This window comes from Phocoena phocoena, chromosome 6 (assembly GCF_963924675.1).
Source record: "Phocoena phocoena chromosome 6, mPhoPho1.1, whole genome shotgun sequence".
NCBI lineage: Eukaryota > Metazoa > Chordata > Mammalia > Artiodactyla > Phocoenidae > Phocoena > Phocoena phocoena.
The window spans coordinates 35,227,105-35,242,578 of NC_089224.1; the positions used below are offsets into that span (position 1 = coordinate 35,227,105).

The 15,474-nt window shown below is 40.2% G+C and overlaps 1 protein-coding gene across 2 annotated transcripts in view; it reads right to left on the reverse strand.

The window, feature by feature from the left end:
- NFX1 (nuclear transcription factor, X-box binding 1) overlaps positions 1-15,474 on the reverse strand; it is a 79,898-nt gene that overhangs the window by 44,143 nt on the left and 20,281 nt on the right. For both annotated transcript variants that reach the window (XM_065878617.1, XM_065878618.1), the window contains exons 3-7: positions 13,488-13,646; positions 12,252-12,329; positions 5,663-5,768; positions 2,599-2,670; positions 947-1,086 (exon numbers count right to left, since the gene is read on the reverse strand). In XM_065878617.1, coding sequence (XP_065734689.1) covers positions 947-1,086; positions 2,599-2,670; positions 5,663-5,768; positions 12,252-12,329; positions 13,488-13,646 — 555 coding nt within the window. The remainder of the gene's footprint in view (positions 1-946; positions 1,087-2,598; positions 2,671-5,662; positions 5,769-12,251; positions 12,330-13,487; positions 13,647-15,474) is intronic.

Here is a 15,474-nt window from a genome sequence, read left to right on the forward strand (position 1 = left end):
TAAATATTCTGGATACAATCTCTGATTTATCAATTCATTTTCTTAATGTGATAAAGTTCAATTTATCAATTATTTTCTTTTACGGCTAGTACTTTTGCTGCTGCTCTATGAAATCTTTGCCTGATCCCAAAGTCATGAAAATATTCTCTTATAGTTTTATCTGGAAACTATGTTTCTGGGTTTTACATTTAAGCCCATGACCCATATAGTATTAATTTCCATGTAAAGAGTGAGACAGGGGTTGGGGGTCACTTTTTTCCCATATATACATCCAGCTGTTCTAGGACCATTTGTAAAATGACTCCTTTTTCCACTGAATTAACTTAATATCTTGGTTGAAAATCAACTGACTGTATATATTGAGGTCTATTTCTGGACTCTATTGTCTTCCATTGATCTACTAGTCTACCTTTACACCAATAACCACAATGTCACAATTACTGTAACTTTGTAAGTCTTAAAATCAGGTCTTTCAACTGTTCCTTTTCAAGATCACTTTGGCCTTTCTGGGTCTTTTTCAAGTAATTACTGCAAAAAAAATTCACAAGCAGTTACTTTTAAACAGCATTAAAAAAAATCTACCATCCAAATTCTATAGGACAATGACCTATACTGGTAGTATGTAACCAAAATAATGAAAACCACCTAGGGAGTTCCCTGGAGGTCCAGTGGTTAAAGACTCTGTGCTTCCACTGCAGGGGGCGTGGATTTGATCCCTGGTAGGGGAACTATGATCCCGCATGCTGCAAGGTGTGGCAGAAAAACCCCCCCAAAACAAAAAAACGTCTAATCAGTCATGTATCTCCAGTTCTCTCTACCCAAGGTACCTGACCTAATAGAGTCTTTGTGACTACAGGCTTGAAACAAATCCATGTCATCAAGACAACCATAAATAAGGTTCCAGAAAAGTACCCAAGTACTGCTGGCTGGTGTGCTCACCACTTACCTTGGTTCAATATGATCCGACAAGGCTTGCATGGACCCCCATGGCACAGCTCAGCACAGTGGTGCTGACCACAATTCAAAACATTCTCACAAGGGTTAGAACAGTGGACTGAGATGGCCTGACCACAGCGAACTGTGTGCCTGTAAAAATAGATGTAAAGACAGTATTAGTCTAATGTTGGATATTGAGGTCCTATTTGACAGCTAAACTAACCTTCCCTCAAAACATACTAAACCTTTTCTCTTTGCCCAGTTTCCCCTACTTTTTCTGTTTCCCTCTTCCAATCATTTCCTCAATTCCTCTTCCCTTCTCCACTCTTTCTTCTTTTTCCTCCTTTGCTTTCCTTATTTCCTATTCTGCCGTTTTTCTCCCCCCTATTTTCTGGCCAGTGAGGAACTGAGGGCCTAAGTATTTGTTACAATGTGATTTCTTCTCTGAGTTGAAACAGCATGCAGGAGGGGAAAGAGCCTGGAGCTCCCATAGTATCTTACAGAGGTGGGTAGGGAGGTTGGGAGGTGTAGTCGTAATGAACATTCTTGGAATGAAAGCACAATGGCATTCTCCTGGGACCTGGCACTCTGGCATTTTAGGCAGTTATGATGCTTAAGAACATACTGTATGTACTTTGATTCAGGATGGGGACATCATTCTGGCTTTTTTCTAATAAACATCCTGATTTTGCCAACTTATCCGCTAGAGAAGGATATGAGGCTGCTGCTCTTAGACAATCATCTTCAGGTTTCTTTCCAGGGTAATGGTTTAGACCTTGGAGTCTACTCTCCCACAAAAAGTTTTATTCTATCCCCCTATTCCCACTTCAACTACATATTTTAAGAAGTCACTGTTACATACATAGATGATCAGTTTCCAGTGCTCAGTGTCAAGGCTAACATCAACCCCTTGAGGAAGACACTATTATTTCTACCATACGATAAGAAAAATGAGGCTCACCAAGAAGAAGCAACTTGCCCAGGTCAACAACTAGTTAGTGGCAGAGCCCAAATCTGACCTGGGCTTTTGACCCACAGCCCCTTGCATGTGACTCTGTAAGGCCACACTACTACCCTTGTAAGTTCAGTAAACATTTAAAAAATGCTTATCACTGAAAACCTGCACTATCCCATCTCGTCTTGTGGTTCAGAAATCATTCTGTGGTCTTAACTGGGCCTCTGCAGCTATCAGTGATCCTTGCACTGATAAAACAGGAGAACTTGCATTATAATGAAAAGAGAGCGGGCTCTGGGGCTACTTATTCTTTCATTCAACAATATTCACTGAAAACCTACACACCAGATACTATGCTAGGCATAGATAAGTGACCCTTGCCTCCTGGACCTTAGCAGGCCTGGGTTCAATTCCTGGTTCTTTCACCCACTAGAGAGGTTAAGAAAAAAGTCCCTGTCACCTTGGCCTTGCATCTGAAATGGGTAATCTCACTATTTTATAACGTCTTAATCACCTATAAGATTGCAGGATTAAGGCAGCACAGGAAATTACTGTTTACGGAAAAGTACTATTTACACCTACCATTTATTAATGGTAGTAAATAAATACTATTTGCACCTACCTACTAATCTTTCATTTTAGAAATTCATACATAAACCATTAATGTGGAAACTGAAGTCTTCTTTGGAGTACAATTCTAACTTTACCTGGTCCGTCCACATTCACATGTTTTAGTCATAAATGCAGGGCAGGGTGGGCAAGGTCCAGGATGGCAGAGACTGAAAAAGAAAGGCTGTGATGAATAAATCATACCCATGTATCCAAACTTAAACATAGTTGCCCCAGCTGGGCCCTACTATGAATATGGCAGCAAATAAACTTCCTACGAAATGTTTTAGTATTTGTCTAAAGTTGATCAAACTATTTAAACAAAGATACCAACAATGTTTTTATATAGAAAGAATCGATAGCAGTATCATCTTAGAATATTTAATGAGAAAAGTCAAAATACTAGTTTTATTTGGGTCTGATAGTCAAAGATAACATTTCTAAATATGGTCTCGGCCCACTTAGTACAGTGAGTAGGGATAAAAAGATCCTGCCACTCAGGATGGCCAATGGGGTCCTTTAGAAGTTCAGAACCTGAGCAAAGTAACAGAGCTTAAATCTGCTAGATCCATGAGAAGTACAGACATTTTCTCATCAGCTGGTAAAGTGACAACCAGGTGATAGGCTAACAACGGGAACATTGAAAAGAAGGTTGCTTGGGTGAGGGGAGGCATGCTGGTAAGTAACAAAGGGGAAAGGGACTCATGGAAAAAAACCGTGCCTAATTTTTGCTATAGGTCAGAATTAGGCCTCTGAATAGTACGCTTTTTATAGGAGCTATGCTATAAAGAGACCAAAGAAAAAATGAACAAAATGGAAATAAATTCCAATTCAAATAAATACTGCCCTCTTCGAAGCAGACACCCCTGGTAAATTACACATCTGTACAGAAATATCACTACTTAAAACATTTTGGGAACTTTGCGGGTGGGCAGGGGGGACACCTATGTGATGGCAAATCACAATCCTTTGGGAATTAAAAGCCAATCAGAGGGGACTTCCCTGGTGGCACAGTGATTAAGAACCCGCCTGCAAATGCAGGGGGCACGGGTTCGAGCCCTGGTCCAGGAAGATTTCACATGCCGCGGAGCAACTAAGCCCGTGCGCCACAACTACTGAGCCTGCACTCTAGAGCTGGCGAGCCTCAACTACTGAGCCCATGTGCCACAACTACTGAAGCCTGCATGCCTAGAGCCTGTGCTCTGCAACAAAGACAAGCCACAGCAATGAGAAGCCCGTGCACCGCAATGAAGAATAGCAACTGCTCTCCGCAACTAGAGAAAGCCTGCACGCAGCAATGAAGACCCAACGCAGCCAAAACTAAGTAATAAAATAAAATAAATTAATTAAGAAAAATAGCCAATCAGAGCCAAGTGTAATTAATCAAGTGGGTAACAGAATTTGCTATAAAAATCAGCTGTGCCTATAAAGTGGTCTGGTTGGATTTTTTATTTTTATGAGCTTTAAACACTGAAAACAGTCCAGGAACATGTGCCCGGTCTCCTAAGATAATCCATTTTGACAGACAGAACCCACAGGAGACATAAGATTAACCACGCTTCTTTAAGGATGAGTATCATTATTCAACAGTTATATTTCACATGATATACCTCAACCCTTTCAGGTGAAATTATTTACATGGCTGGACATTTAAATAACTTTATTTCTTTAAACAAATTTATTTATTTTATTTGTTTTTGGCTGCACTGGGTCTTCATTGCTGCACGCGGGCTTTCTCTAGTTGCCGTGAGCAGGGGCTACTCTTCATTGTGGTGCGCGCGCTTCTCATTGAGGTGGCTTCTCTTGTACAGTACGGGCTCTAGGCGCGTTGGTTTCAGTAGTTGTGGCACGTGGGCTCAGTAATTGTGGCTCACAGGCTCTAGAGGGCAGGCTCAGTAGTTGTGGCACATGGGCTTAGCTGCTCCACGGCATGTGAGATCTTCCTGGACCAGGTCTCAAACCCATGTCCCCTGTATTGGCAGGCGGATTCTTAACCACTGCGTCACCAGGGAAGTCCTTAAATAACTTTAGACTGATAGACAAACTGCTGGTCAAGTGTGGATGACTCCAGGTTATTTCAAATATCCCTGAGGCCTGGACTTAACCCCAGGTTCTCATAACCTTCAGAGCAGTGGTTCAGAACACTGCCTACATATTAGAATCACCTGGAAAAAAACTACAATGCTTAGACCCACCCCAGGAGATTCTGATTCAATTGCTCTGAGGCAGAAACTGGGCACTGGTGTTTTAAAGTGCTCCTTAAATGACTGACCACCTGATCTGTATCACAGTGGTGTTCTCTGACAGTCATGACAGGGCCCCATTTCTGCTGAAGGCTTCCTAAAGATAACTCATGTGTAGGATTAATTTCTTGTTACTGAATTTACTAAAATGCCAACTAAGGGAAGGAACAGATGAGTCCCTGAGTTCTGACCTATGGAAGCAGTCAAAGGAAGAGGAAGGGCTGATTGTCCAGCAGATGGCAGACCATGCTGTTTAGCTCAGTCTGAAGAGCTCTCCCCACAATGATATTCCCCAGCACCGTCCCTGCATCCTGATCACAAGACCTCTGATCCAACCCTTGCTCCATGCAATAGAAGCGAGGTACCAGTGGAAATAAGTATGACAGTCTGATGTCTGTTTCCTCTTAGATTTGGGTAATAAAAGCAAGTGTTACCATTTCTTGACCACTTACCATGTGCCAGGCTCTGTACCAAGTCTCTTGTGTTAATTAATTTAATATTCATAGAACTCTGTAACTATTTTTTATCTATCATTATTATCTTACAGGTCCAGAAACTGAAGCTCAGAGAAGTAATTTGTCCAACAGCACATAACCGTTAAGAAATAAACCAAGGAATTAAACCTTTGTCTGAAGCCAAAGCCTACAGAAATTTATTTGTAACTGATCAACTGTTTATTATTGTGCATCTCCCTCCTCATCTGTAAAATGGAGTGATAAATATCTATACATCACTGGGCTGTTGTAAGGATTCAACGAGTCAACTTTCGCAGAGTACCTGGCACAAAGCAAGTGCTCAGTAAATGATACCACACTGTCCCTCACCCAGTCCTGTTACGTGCTAACCAGATATGTGTACTTAGAGCTGCAAGCAAAGCGTGTTCACCCGGAATCTCCAGGAGTATAGTGTTCCAACTTACAGGTTACAGGAATGTGGGCAGTCGTGGCCAGGCTGTTTCTTTCTACAGACCTCACCACAACTATGTGGAATTTCATTTCTGCTCCATTCAGGATTCTTTACCTTGCCTAAAACATATCAAATAAGAGAGTCAATGGTATAAACTTCAACTGCATCCTAGACTTCGATGAAATAATATAATATAGCCAGACAGCACGAAACATCAGGATGGTGTTCATTAGTTCAATAAACACATTGTTCTAAAATAAGAAGGTGGATGTAATGCTACTCATCAAAAGCTTCACTGAGTATGATAAATTCTGGTTTGTCTGGAAAAGACAAATCGTCATTTTTCCTGATGAAAATGCCACTTTGACTAATGGACACATTTAATTTACGATTTAAACAAAACCTACAAGATAAGCTTTCTGTAAATGGGTCTTTGAATTGATATGGGAATATCTACTGTAAGGATCAGAAAGAGGGAATAAGGGAAGAGAGCAATGGGGGGAGGGGAGAGGCAGTAAGAAATGGAAAGGACATAAGTCCCCCAGTATAGTAGGAACTCGCCTATTCTAAAGTTAAAATACAAGCATAAAAGGGTTATAATTTTTAAATCTTTATTGGAGTATAATTGCTTTACAATGGTGTGTTAGTTTCTGCTTTATAACAAATGAAACAGTTATACATATACATATATCCCCATATCTCCTCCCTCTTGCTTCTCCCTCCCTCCCACCCTCCCTATCCCACCCCTCTAGGTGGTCACAAAGCACAGAGCTGATCTCCCTGTGGCTGCTTCCCACCAGCTATCTATTTTACGTTTGGTAGTGTATATATGTCCATGCCACTCTCTCACTTTGTCACAGCTTATTCTTCCCCCTCCCCATATCCTCAAGTCCATTCTCTAGTAGGTCTGTGTCTTTATTCTCTAGTAGGTCTGTGTCTTGGTCTTCATGACCATTTTTTTTCCTCTTAGATTACATATATATGTGTTAGCATATGGTATTTGTTTTTCTCTTTCTGACTTACTTCACTCTGTATGACAGACTCTAGGTCCATCCACCTCACTACAAATAACTCAATTTCGTTTCTTTTTATGGCTGAGTAATATTTCATTGTACATGTGTGCCACATCTTCTTTATCCATTCATCTGTTGATGGACACTTAGGTTGCTTCTATGTTATGGCTATTGTAAATAGAGCTGCAACGAACATTTTGGTACATGACGCTTTTTGAATTATGGTTTTCTCAGGGTATATGCCCAGTAGTGGGATTGCTGGGTCATATGGTAGTTCTATTTGTAGTTTTTTAAGGAACCTCCATACTGTTCTCCACAGTGGCTGTATCAATTTACATTCCCACCAACAGTGCAAGAGGGTACCCTTTTCTCCACACCCTCTCCAGCATTTTTTGTTTGTAGATTTTTTGATGACGGCCATTCTGACTGGTGTGAGATGATATCTCATTGTAGCTTTGATTTGTATTTCTCTAATGATTAATGATGTTGAGCATTCTTTCACGTGTTTGTTGGCAATCTGTATATCTTCTTTGGAGAAATGTCTATTTAGGTCTTCTGCCCATTTTTGGATTGGGTTGTTTTTTTGATATTGAGCTGCATGAGCGCTTGTAAATTTTGGAGATCAATCCTTTGTCAGTTGCTTCATTTGCAAATATTTTCTCCCATTCTCAGGGTTGTCTTTTCGTCTTGTTTATGGCTTCCTTTGCTCTGCAAAAGCTTTTAAGTTTCATTAAGTCCCATTTGTTTATTTTTGTTTTTATTTCCATTTCTCTAGGAGGTGGGTTAAAAAGGATCTTGCTGTGATTTATGTCATAGAGTGTTCTGCCTATGTTTTCCTCTAAGAGTTTGATAGTGTCTGGCCTTACATTTAGGTCTTTAATCCATTTTGAGTTTATTTTTGTGTATGGTGTTAGTGAGTGTTCTAATTTCATACTTTTACATGTACCTGTCCAGTTTTCCCAGCACCATTTATTGAAGGCTGTCTTTTCTCCACTGTATATTCTTGCCTCCTTTATCAAAGATAAGGTGACCATATGTGCATGGGTTTATCTCTGGGCTTTCTATCTTGTTCCATTGATCTATATTTCTGTTTTTGTGCCAGTACCATACTGTCTTGATTACTCTAGCTTTGTAGTATAGTCTGAAGTCAGGGAGCCTGATTCCTCCAGCTCTGTTTTTCTTTCTCAAAATTGCTTTGGCTATTCGGGGTCTTTTGTGTTTCCATATAAATTGTGAAATATTTTGTTCTAGTTCTGTGAAAAATGCCAGTGGTAGTTTGATAGGGATTGCATTGAATCTGTAGATTGCTTTGGGTAGTAGAGTCATTTTCACAATGTTGATTCTTCCAATCCAAGAACATGGTATATCTCTCCATCTATTTGTATCATCTTTAATTTCTTTCATCAGTGTCTTAAAATTTTCTGCATACAGGTCTTTGGTCTCCTTAGGTATGTTTATTCCTAGATATTTTATTCTTTTTGTTGCAATGGTAAATGGAAGTGTTTTCTTAATTTCACTTTTTCATCATTAGTGTATAGGAGTGCTAGAGATTTCTGTGCATTAATTTTGTATCCTGCTACTTTACCAAATTCATTGATTAGCTCTAGCAGTTTTCTGGTAGCATCTTTAGGATTCTCTATGTATAGTATCATGTCATCTGCAAACAGTGACAGCTTTACTTCTTTCTTGATTTGGATTGCTTTTATTTCCTTTTCTTCTCTGATTGCTATGGCTAAAACTTCCAAAACTATGTTGAATAAGAGTGGCGAGAGTGGGCAACCTTGTCTTGTTCCTGATCTTAGTGAAAATGGTTTCAGTTTTTCACCATTGAGGATGATGTTGGCTGTGGGTTTGCCATATATGGCCTTTATTATGTTGAGGAAAGTTCCCTCTAGGGTTATAATTTTATAATCAATGTCACTCCACAAATTTTAGTAAGCCTATTCCATGAACTTAGTGCAGGGGCAGGATGAGTAAAACTGAGGCGCGGGACTCCTCCTTGCCCTTGAGCTATTCATCCTCACTTGGGCAATTTACACCCTAAATGAAGCCTGTTCCCAGTCCTTGGTCTCTGCTGTTCTCTCCTGTCTGTCTCTTTCAGAAATCTTATTCATGCTGTGTGGTTCAATACATCTAAAGGCCGATGAGTCCCAAATCTACATTTTCTGCATTGCCCTGAATCCTCAGTTTCAGTCCTACATGTCCAACCGTCTGCTGAACATCTGTGCTTGGGGTTTCACAGTCACTTCAAATTGCCTATGTATCTACAGTCAAAGTTAGCATCTTCCCTCTTAGATTCCACCCTCTCCAGGGTTCCCTATCTGTTAGTGACACCATCACTGTCAGAGTCACACAAACTCAAAAACTAGAGGCATCCTCCTTTTTCTTTCTCTATTCTATTTAGTCACCAAATCTTGTCAATTTTCCTACATAGTGTATCTCACAACTCACCTCCCCCTCTACTCCTGCTGTTCCTCTCTACTGGCCAGACCTCATCTCTAGACTATTAGAATAGCTCCCCTGCCTCTGTGCTTTCTTGTTCCAATATGGTGCCCAGGTTTTCTCCTACCATCTCTCAGTGGCCCAACCTCTTTTCCCTGACTCTCAATGATGTTTTTTTCCTTCATCTGCCAGAGTTCTGCATTAGACTCCTTCTCACCCATTACCCTTTCACCTACTAGAATCCCATCTATTGCTCTCACCTGTGACTATCTTCCCTAATTCCTGATCTTTCTTCAAACATTCCTAACTCCTTGGAGAACAGCTTCCACTGGATGTCTTACTCCTCCAACTCAACACTTCAACTCCAACTCCAACTGAACTCATTGTCCCCACCAAACCTGGTTCACTTGCCCTGCCCTTTTCTGTTCTTAGTATCACCATTTCCAAAAGCATGAAACTTTGGAGTCACATTTGGGTTCCTTCCTTTCCCACTGCTGTTAATTCATGTTTACCTTTGAAATCTTATATCCCTTCCTTTCTGTTCCACTCTAAAACCCATTGCAGACTTTGACTATTCTTCATCTGGGTTACTGTAAGTCCCCAAACTGTTTAGGTCCCAAAATACTCTACTACTGCCACCAGACTAATCTTCATAAAGAATCAGGGAATTCCCTGGCAGTTCAGTGGTTAGGACTCTGCATTTCCACTGGAGGGGGCCCAGGTTTGATCTCTGGTTGGGGAACTAAGATCCCACATGCCTTAGCACGGCCAAAAAAAAAAAAAAAAAAAAAAACACACACACACACTAATGCCCTCAGTGGCTTCCCAGCACCTGACAAATGAAGTCCCAATATCTAGGCCTGGCATGAAGAAGTCAGCCCTACCTTTTCAGTCATCTCGAACTCCTCCATCTTCATAGACCCTGGGCTCCATAAATGGATGACTTCCTCTTCTCCCAGCAGATCCTAAGACTTCTTGGTGTTAAACCTAGTTTTCAAGCCTGGTTCAATTCTACCTCCTTCAGGAAAGCTCTTAATCCTCCAGCCAGAAGTCAAACTCACCCCAAAGATCTCCCACAGACTTTGTAGTAGAATAGCAAGTTAATTGTGTCTTAAATTTTAGACTGTAAGCTCTGGGAAGTCAGTAAATAGTCTCATTCTTCTCTGTTTCTCCATGGTATCTGTTACATTAATAAGTTCACAATAAGTATATTAAACCAATGGTCTCCTTTTTTTACTCAGCTGCGTTGCGTGGCTTGCAGAATGTGGGATCTTAGTTCTGCAATCAGGGATTGAACCCAGGCCCTTGCCAGTGAAAGCACAGAGTCGTAACCACTGGACTGCCAGGGAATTCCCAACCAATGGTCTCCTTGAAGAGCAGAGTGGGGCAAAGTCCTCAGGTAAAATCAGGCCATTATTTGCCTTCCCACACCATTCCACCTCACTCAGATCATCGTGACCTTCATCCCCACATTCTTCTGCCTTCTTAGGGTCTCATATCCAATTTGTCAGTGAAGGCTTTAACAAGATTTTAAATTTCATTATGATGCTTCATGTTTAAAAATCCTTTAAAAATAAGGTAATTAAGCCTGGGTATTGGTCTTATTTGTCCAATTTTCAATTGATCTCTTGCTTCCAGTTTCATGCTGCCTTTCCAGTAGTACATTCAAGAATATTCATTCCTTCAGCTAATACTAATTCAGTATCTATTAAGGGTCAGATTTTGGCAAAAGAACATACAGGACCAACAGATTCTGGATAAGAGTGGCCAAAGTGGGAGAGGAGATAAGGAAGCGGAAGCTTCCTTTGGAAGCGGACAGTTGGGGTCAGATCTTGAATGACACAGTGGATGAGATTTAAAAAAAAGAAGGGGAAGAACACTGTAGATAGCTGAGTTCACAAAGAGATTGAGTCTAGAAGTGTTGATGGTCAGTGACTGACTCTTGGTGAAAGCTGGCAGTTAAGTAACAGGAAAGGAGAAATATGAGCAAATTAGTTAGAAAAATAAGGAGAACAGGTAAAAAAGAAACAGAAAGAGCTAGTCATTTCAAGAAGTGAATGGGGGCTTCCCTGGTGGCGCAGTGGTTGAGAGTCCGCCTGCCGATGCAGGGGACACGGGTTTGTGCCCTGGTCCGGGAAGATCCCACGTGCCGCGGAGCGGCTGGGCCCGTGAGCCATGGCCGCGGAGCCTGCGCGTCTGGAGCCTGTGCTCCGCAGCAGGAGAGGCCACAACAGTGAGAGGCCCGCGTACCGCAAAAAAAAAAAAAAAAAAAAAAAAAAAAAAAAAAAAAAAAAAAAAAAAGAAGTGAATGGTCAAAAGCATTAAGGGCTGCTGTGTGGACAAAAAGGTTAAGAATTTATAAATCAGCCCTGGATTTGGTCAGGAAAGGGTCATTGATGATTTCTGAATAAGTTTCAGTGAGGTAATGAGGACAGAGATAAAAATGCAATGGTTCAAGGAGGGAGACAAATGGTTAAGAAATAAAATCTGAAAAATTGACAGCCAGATGGTAAAGGTTACCCATTAAAAGACAGGCAGGAAAGAGGAAAAAAAGAAAAAAAAAAAAAAAAAAAGACACGCAGGAAATAGGTTAGCAACAGATGAGCATGTGGATCATGAAAAGTTTTTTTCCTAACACATGGAAGAACTGACCTATGCAAAACCAGGAAGAAGTATTCCATAAAGAGGGAGGGCACAAGGATAGTTTGCAATGATGGTTTACAGAAAATCTCTCTTTATAAAGAACAATGACTGATTTCTTGGATTAAAATAAAGTACACTTCACCATTACTCTTTACTCATGTTGCTCAAATCTAGAATTTCAAAGCTGTTACCATTAGAGATGAGAAGAAGCCCATGTCTGTATCCACCTCTGCCATCTGGTCAGCTCTGATCTAAACTAAGATCAAGGAGACCTGGTGGGCATGATGAGAAGGCTCATCTCCAGAACAGTCTGCCAAGAACACAAAGGCCTGTGACTCTAGCTGTGTAACAGACCACATGCATGTGATGTCTTACAAACTCCTGTAGCTCTGAAGTCTTATTAGTGACTTCTAAAACATGCCCAGCACACCGCCTCTCCTGGGCTGGGAACTGAGGTACAATAAGCAAAGTGAAAGAGACTCCAGTGTATGCAAAAAAACTCACCACAGAAACAAGTATAGTTATTAGGAACATGTGCAGAAACATTCTGACATGCAGGGCACCTCCAACCACTCTGGCCATCTGTCAAGAAAAATGAGAGGAAATCAAAATAATTTCCTTACAAAAGCACATGTAATTTAAGAATTTTTAAATCCATGGAAAGCCATAATATTGAAGCAGTAGTAGTAATTTCCATGTTAAGGATATCAGACATTTAAGAAACAAATTCACAATACTGAATTCTTTGCTTAAATATTGCATTTAGGCTTATATTTATAAGGACCTCATATCGTGAATACAGTGGGTATCCATTTCATTCCATTTTAAAAAATTGAGATATAATTAACATATAACATTGTGTAAGTTTAAGGTACACAACATGTTGATTTGATACATTTATATATTACAAAATATGATTATTACCACAGTCTTAGTTAACACCTCTATCACTTCATAAAATTAACATTTCATTTTGTGGGACAGTGTTCTATTATTTTTAATATCAAAGTAAGCATCTGAATCTTGGTTTGAAAAAAAAAGTAGGATAAAATACTTGAGTACATGCAGAAAAACTCAAATGTCTTAAATTAGAAGAGCCAAAGTTCAGAAAGCATATTTTTAGTAAAATTTGCATTATCCCTAAACACTAGTATACTTTGGGAAAAGCCCACAAAATACTATGGAGAAGATCTGTTAAAGGCAAAGCAACCTCAAAATCCTAAGGGTAAATTAAACATTGTTTTCTATAAATTTTCTAAAGCAAACTATACAAGAAATGTTTTCCAATGAATAAGCTACAAGGATGCATAGTACAACACAGGGAATATAGCTAATATTTTATAATAACTATAAATAGAATATAACCTTTAAAAATGGTGAATCACCATGTTGTACATCCAAAACTGACATAATATTGTACATCAACTATACCCCAATTTAAAAAAAATCGTTCTTTATAGTTGCTACTTGGATAAAAGCTACCATTTTCAGTAAAAGTGACTGATTTTGTTGTACCCTAAGTATATTTTAATTTGTTATGCTTAGCTGGTTTAAGATTTATAGCTTAAACCAAATATGTGATCAGGGCAACATATGTGATCAAAATATGTGATCAGGGCAACATACTCTCCCTGCAGATAAAACACTTAAGAGAAATTAAGTAGTTTTTTAAAGCTAAGTTTAAAACCTGAACATATCTAATGAGTGAGAATAACTACTCAGAAGAGAGAGATGACTGACCTGCTTGAGACGCTGGAGACCTTGCCCATTTCTTTATGCAGTTCAAATGAAACACATGGTAACAGCTCTGACAACTCCACACTGGGGCTGTGACACGAACCAATTCACAGCACACCATGCACTCATATTTTTCTGTGGTTAGCTGTTCAATTAAAGAACCTGTTTAGAAAACAAAACAGATAAACTCAAACACAGAAAAACATTCTGTAGTCAACCAAGGATCAGCAAGGCATTTGAGAGGAGAATTCAAATGTAGAGATTTTAAGGGATGTCTGATTCCGAGCAAGGTGACTGTTCAGAGTTTGAGGCCAGGAAGGGGCAGGAATATGCTGAGGTAGAGGACTTAGGAAGCAGACATTCATCAGGTAGGGATTCCCACAATTGAGGAAACATTCCCAAGAAACTGCCCAGGATCCTAGCAGAATAGCCAAACGCCCCTTGTAACACACGGCTTAAGCATTCACAGGAGAAACATGCTGTAGCACCTTGCCTTGCCCTCTCAATCTGGAAGGCTCTGCATCTACCACATTCATGGATTCAGGTTAGGGAAGGGCTCGTGAAGCTACAGTGGTCAGGTGCAAGAAACCTAAGCCTAGACACGTTCCAACAACCCATGGTGGTGAGATGGTTCTAGTAGATGCCCTGAAAGTCTTTGGTTGTTCACTCAAGAAAGACAGGCTTGATGCCTACCACAAGTCCCATGGTAGGATTACTAGACTGAGGGAGACACAGTCTCTGGCTCCAGAAGCTCAGCGTCTATGAGAGAGACCAGCGTATAACATCCTAAGAATCCTCCCAGATTTACTCTTCAATACGTTCACCCAGTTCCAGACTTTTCCTTCAAATACGATCTCAGCAAAATCTTTCTAAATCCCAAGTGTACCCAGACCTGAGAGTATGTGTGTGTGTATTTTTTTTTTTAACAACACCTTTTTATTAATTAATTAATTAATTTTTGCTATGTTGGGTCTTGGTTTCTGTGCGAGGGCTTTCCCTAGTTGTGGTGAGCGGGGGCCACTCTTCATCGCGGTGCGTGGGCCTCTCACTATCACGGCCTCTCTTGTTACAGAGCACAAGCTCCAGACGCGCAGCCTCAGTAGTTGTGGCTCACGGGCCTAGTTGCTCCGCGGCATGTGGGATCCTCCCAGACCAGGACCCGAACCCGTGTCCCCTGCATTAGCAGGCAGATTCTCAACCACTGCGCCACCAGGGAAGCCCTGTATTTTTTTTTTGAGTCCATATTTTTAGCATTTATTTCACAATACTATTTTATTTGTTATAAGGTCCAAGTAAGTTATAAGAATAAAACAACTAACCTTAAATACACCATGCCAAGTGTTGTGCTAAAGCACTTTACACATATTTAATTCTCTTAACAAGGATATAATAGAGATACCATTTTATAGATGAAGAAACTGAGGCTCAAAGTAGTTAAAGCACTTACCTAAGATCATATAACCAGAAATTTAAAAATCAAAATTCAAACTCGTCATCTGACTCAAAAGTTCACATTTTAGTCATTCCATAGTATTAGCTCCCTAAGATTACTTTCTGTTTGTCCAGTTCAAAGTCAAAAGAAATACACAACATCAAGACTGTAAGCTCTGGGAGGCAGGACCAGAGGCTCGTCTGCCTTGCTCACTGTAGTATATCCAATGCCTGGCATATACCAAACGCTCAGTAATATTTATTGAATGAATGGATGAAAGAATAAACGAGTATCATCTAGTCTGCTCCATAACCTCTTTCCTTTGAAAGTTTTAGGCTTTAGTAGTTTCTGGGATAGCTCTTTCCCTCTGGAGAAAGCCTGGAATAAAGATACTGCAAGTGACTGATTAAAAGGAAATTACCTGCTTTAGATACAGATGAACACATCATAAAATTGAATTCTATTATAAAAGCCGAGGAATCAGACTTAGATTCTTTCTTAAAAGTAGGGATACCCGGACTTCCGTGGTGGCGCAGTGGTTGAGAGTCTGCCTGCCAA